General features: G+C 30.4%; 1 protein-coding gene across 1 annotated transcript; it reads left to right on the forward strand.

Annotated features, from left to right (window-relative positions):
* Positions 1-225: 225 nt before the first annotated feature.
* Positions 226-5,603, forward strand: LOC108488689 (serine carboxypeptidase-like 31). The gene is made up of 10 exons (XM_017792979.2): positions 226-592; positions 931-1,038; positions 1,143-1,238; positions 1,455-1,547; positions 2,718-2,800; positions 2,902-3,192; positions 3,290-3,420; positions 4,234-4,329; positions 4,426-4,531; positions 5,259-5,603. The coding sequence occupies exons 1-10, from the start codon at positions 292-294 to the stop codon at positions 5,403-5,405; spliced, it is 1,452 nt and encodes a 483-aa protein (XP_017648468.1). The 5' UTR covers positions 226-291; the 3' UTR covers positions 5,406-5,603.
* Positions 5,604-6,113: the final 510 nt, after the last annotated feature.

The following is a 6,113-nucleotide window of genomic DNA, read 5'->3' on the forward strand; positions in this document are numbered from 1 at the left end:
TTTGATAAATAATAAAGATTACCATGATTATCCATGTACTTCGCATTACCATGATTCAACAACCCAACAAGAGATACCCACCGTCCTTTGAACACTCTAGAAAACTGTCTAAAATCCATGTCAGATATTGCCATACAATCATATATAAAAAAATCAAGGTGCCACCTAAGACAGTTTCTTCTCTATCTTTGTACTTTTGTAATAGTTCCTATACTGAAGCAGTATAAATAGATATGTCATCTTCTTGCTACTCATCATCCATCTGATTTGTATCTCTCTCTATAATCAAACATGGATTTTGGGCTAAAAGTGGTTGTTTTCATTATGCTGGCTTTTGTTTCAACCATATCATCAGTACTTCCTGTCACTGGTGGTAGCCATTGGCGGTGGTATAACAAGAAGGGATTGAGTTCCCTAGGAAATAATGATGATCATCTCGTTACCAACTTGCCTGGCCAACCGCCTGTTGATTTCCGACATTATGCTGGCTATGTCACTGTGAATGAAAAAAATGGAAGAGCACTTTTTTATTGGTTCTATGAAGCTATGTCTCAGCCTGATGAAAAACCATTGGTGCTGTGGCTTAATGGTGGTAAGATTAATATAGATTAAATTGTTTTGTTCACCTCTTGGTCTAGTGTATAATATGCATATTTATATATGTGTGTGTATATATATATATATATCTTACCTCCATCTATAAAGGAGAGAAAAAAGAGAAAGATATCACAGATTTCTTCACTTTCAGAGTGTTGCCTGGTTATTAGACAGACCGGGGCCATATAAATGAACTTTTTTGTTGAAATAATTGATATAATATCATAAGGTGTAAGATATCATGATCATTGTCACATGTTATTGCTTAGTGGAGGTCATTGTTTTTCCTTTATTCTATGCTCTCTAATAAGCTGACAAGTTTATATGTTTCAGGTCCTGGGTGCTCTTCTGTGGGATATGGTGCGACTCAAGAGATTGGTCCTTTCATAGTGGACACTGATGGCCGTGGAATTAAATTTAATAACTTCTCATGGAATAAAGGTGTAAAAGTCGACAACTTATCGTTTTCTAGCCACTTGTATATCTTCTTTAAGTAATGCTCTCACCTATACTAAGAATTTTTTTTAATGTCTATGGTGATGCAGAAGCCAATATGTTATTCTTAGAATCTCCAATTGGTGTTGGATTTTCATACTCAAATATTTCTACTGATTACAGAAATATAGGAGATGAGTTCACCGGTGAGTTTAACACCAAAAACAAAACTCTCTTGCCTGCAAATTATTGCTATTATCTTTTGTTCCTCACAATCTATATACATGCATGAAAAAGTATGTGTAGCTTCTATGTATATAAATCATATAATAGCAGCTTTTGATCATTATTCAGATTACCAGAAAGATTATTCTTGTATAACTGAATTATGCTTGTTTCTGCCATGGATTTACTTACACCAGCAAACGATGCTTACACTTTCCTGCATAAGTGGTTCGTGATGTTTCCGTCGTATAGAACACGATCCTTTTACATAGCTGGAGAAAGCTATGCGGGTATTACTCTGAAAACTTTACTTTTTAACTCAATAGAGTGATTCTCAAACCATATTCCGACTGAACCGAAATCCCTTGCCCTGGACGAGTGCCCCCATACATGCCCCTTCAATAACATAATGTCAAGAATTGGTCTATCCGTTCAAACTCCAAGTCCATTATATTATTTATATCATAAAAAATATTATATTATAATGTAAATATAAAAAATATATATTAAATTATTTATGTTTAGAAATTTAATAGAAAAAATATAATAGTAGTAAATTATATTTACTTAATATTAAATAAAATTAATTATTTTTAAAATAAAAATTGACACACCTAAATGAGCTTGGTTTAATATTTACAAATATAGGTATATTTTTACAAAATTTGAGGCTTTTATTTTGAGTCAAGCTGGACTTGAACAACTATATACGTTCATAGGCTTAACCTGAATCTGACACAGCTTGACTCATAAACACTTTTAAATTTAAAAATTTCAACCTATAAACTTCTTTTTAAAAAAATTATTTTTCAGATTCAATATTTTTCATCAATAAAAGACAAAGTATATATTAATGGAAAAAATATTGAATTTAAAAAAAAAATTAAAAAAAAGATGACGTTTCAGATGAGGTTTGCTTCAAATTTAGAGACGTTCATGAATTGAGTCAAGTCAAATTTAGGTCGAGTCTATGCATAATGTCAATGAAGTATTTAGTTGTTAAAGCTCGGCTTCACACAGGATAAAAACCTGAAAACTTGATCAAATTCACCTAATTTTGCTTAAATCCTTTCAAAATTTTGGATGGATAATTCAACCTTTGAACATGTATATTTAAATCTAACTTTTGACTCATACAATAACTATTATATTTATTATATAATTTATATATAAAAACTGTAAGACATATAAAAAATAAAAATTTAATTTTTGGTTAATATTTCAAATTTAATTGGAAAAATCAATTTTTCAAAATTTGATATACTAAATTTGTTGAGGCAATCTTCAACTATTTTTATTTTTAATTTGTATAAATTAAAAAATTGGGGTTATGTTATTCAAGGGGCACGGATAAGAGCACTCATCCGAGACAGGAGATTTCGGTTCATTTCGACTCGTGATGAATCCATAGGCACTCAAAATAAGTATATGTTTTATCATTGAACTCTTGTTTTTCGCAGGCAAATATGTGCCAGAGCTGGCTGATCTCATTTATGACAACAACAAGGATCCTTCACTTTATATTGAGCTTAAGGGTATTTTGGTATGGTACTACTCAATCTGGTCTTATTTTTCACACTAGACTATGGCTTGCTTGCTTGGCTGGTTCCTCAAGGAGCTGAAAATTTCCTACATGTGTAACAGTTAGGTAATCCAGAAACAAATGATGCTGAAGACTGGAGAGGCATGGTGGATTATGCTTGGAGTCATGCTATAGTATCTGATGAAACTTACAAAATCATCATTGAGAGCTGTGATTTTAAGAGCAATGATACATGGAGCAGTGAAATTTGTAGTCAAGGTGTGGATGAAGTACTCAAACAATATCACGAGATCGATATTTACAGCTTATACACTCCGCTATGTATCAGAGACACCGCAGCTTCCGATGACCTATCGATGCTGCAAGTCATGATGAAACGAACATCCAATATGGTGATTGATATAAATATCACATGCTCCATTTTCTATAATACAACATATCACCTTGTTTAAAACAAAGTTTTTGACATAGTGATTCTATGGTTACCAGATACCAAGGATTATGGGTGGCTTTGATCCTTGCCTTGATGATTATGCAAAAGCTTTCTACAATAGACTCGATGTTCAAAAAGCTCTTCATGTTAGTGATGGTCACCACCTCAAGAACTGGAGCATCTGCAAGTAATAATGCTTTTACACATATCTTTGCAATGATTATAAGCTTATAACTAGGTAAAAGTATTATAGAGGCCCTTATATTAGGAGTGATTGCATTTTACCTCTTCTACTTAAAAATGGCAAATTAATCCCTATACATTAGATCAAAGAGCAAATTGGTCATTATACGTTAGAAAGGTACATGTGTCATGTGGTTATTTCGTTAGCCATACAAATTTTTAATAGTTAAAATTGATGAAATTTTTAAAAGAAATGACCAATTTACTTTTTGATAAATGATCAATTTGCTTTTTGATCTAACGTAAACGATTAATTTGCCTATCTTTTGAGTAAAGTGGAGTAAAAAATATAATTTGACTCCTAGTATAGGAGCCTCCATGATGTTTTTACCCCTATAACTATTGTTGTTTTTAGGGTTAATATATATGGAGAAACTTGAGCTAGACAAATTATAACTATTTGGTATCTAATTTTTTTTGGACCTAATTAGTACACGTAAACATAGAAATTATAAGTCAACTTGGTACCTAAATAACACTATTAAAATATGCTAACGTGGACATTGTTAAAAATATTTTTTTTTTGTCACATATCAAAATGTGAGACTATTACGTGTTATTATGCTATTGATTGTCCACATATTTTAAAGGTATTAGTCGAGTACATAAAAAAAGTACCATGTTAACTCACAGTTCCCAAGTTTAAATATCACTGAAGTCTACATAAATATGGCCAAATTCGAATACCTACGTATATATTAACTCTTGTTTTCAAATGCTAAATTTAACAGTTTTGTTGCCTTTTTGCCATATGCAGCATGACTATATATAATAATTGGACAGATTCAAAACCATCAGTGCTTCCCATATACAAAAAACTTATTGCTGCTGGAGTTAGAATTTGGGTCTATAGGTAACTTTCATGTTTCAAAACAGTCCCCCAAACATTCATATTCTCTGTCTCTGGATATATACACATCTGATGGTGATCGGTTTGTGAGTGGTTTAGTGGAGACACAGATGGAAGAGTTCCTGTTTTGTCCACCAGATACAGCATAAGTGCATTGGGGTTGCCCATAACTAAGACATGGAGACCATGGTACCATGAAAAACAGGTATTGACGATGACAATTATAGTGAAAATGGAAACATCTGGCTTTTAAGTTTTAACTATTAATTTAATCATATTCTATCATGGTGGCTCTATTTGTGACATCATGAAACAATGCCCACCTTGTTATAAAAAAAATTAATTAACTAAACCCTACCATGTGATGGTTTTAGTGGACTAACACTAAAAAAATAAAAAAAAAACCTCTACTTTAATATTATTTTTGAGATTATTATCATCGGATTATTGATTCTCTAAAGTTGTTGTTTATCATCATATTATTGATTTTAATTTATTAATCCATCTTTCTCTACATATAATATAAATGGGACTAAGTTACATTTTGTCTCTGAATTTAATAACTTTTTTCAATTTACTTTTTGAAAATTTTGTCTATATTAATCTTAAAATTTAACAAATTTTTTAATTTAATCCTTAAAGTTAAATTCCATTAAAATGCAGAGACATGGCATTATGAGGTTACATACATCATGCCCTGAAAATTTTAAAAATTATATAAATTTTAAAAAGTACAATAAAAGTATTATTTTTAAAAATAATCATGTAGTGTAATCTCAAAACACCATATTATTATTCTTTTGACAAATCTTAAGTTTAGGGACCAAATTAAGAAAAATTGTCAAGTTTTAAAATTAATATGGACAAAAGAAATTGAAGGACTAAGATAGAAAAAATTACCAAGTATATTTTTCATTTGTTCTTGTGGTCAGGTGAGTGGGTGGTTCCAAGAATACAAAGGACTAACATTTGCAACATTCAGAGGAGCTGGGCATGCAGTGCCTTGCTTCAAACCAAGCAGTTCACTGGCTTTTTTCTCATCTTTTCTCCTTGGGGAAACCCCACCTTCCTCTAGATAAAGTTTTTTTGAGGATTTTGGTCTTAGTATTAATGTACTATATATATATATGAGCAGTGGTGCATGGGAGATGCGTTAAAACCCTAAACAACTATTGAGAATATAATAAGGCAAAATCAATTGGAATGCCTTCAGTTGTAAGGCAATCCTCCTTTTTTGTAGCAGAATTAGTAATAATAAAATGTCCCTTTTTGCACTATATTGTATTTATCTCATTACAAATATATAAATTAACAATATCTGATGACTAATTGCATAAAGCAATCGAAATGTCTTGTAATTTTGTGGATGAAAAATATCATTAAGAGAATTCTATTTTAAATTCAACTTGATTTAATTTCGATTTAATTGAAATCTAATAAAAATAATGAGATTATTGAATACGGAGAGTTTTAAAATAATTGTTCTAACGTATACATACGAAATTTAAATTACGGCTTATATGTGTACATAAAGTTTGATTTTAATTTTGATAATTGTACACATTTAAAGAAATAAATATATACATTTATTTTCATATTGAATTTATATAATTGTTTGTATATGTAATATATCAACGTAAAATGGTGTTAATTTGATAATATTGTTAGTGATTTGTAAAATTGAATCAATTAAAATTTCATATATAAAATCGTATAAAAACAATGTTTATTTATGACACCGTACATTAGATCAAAGTTCATATATAGTTTCGATATTTATCCGAAAG

Source organism: Gossypium arboreum, chromosome 10 (assembly GCF_025698485.1).
Source record: "Gossypium arboreum isolate Shixiya-1 chromosome 10, ASM2569848v2, whole genome shotgun sequence".
Lineage (NCBI taxonomy): Eukaryota > Viridiplantae > Streptophyta > Magnoliopsida > Malvales > Malvaceae > Gossypium > Gossypium arboreum.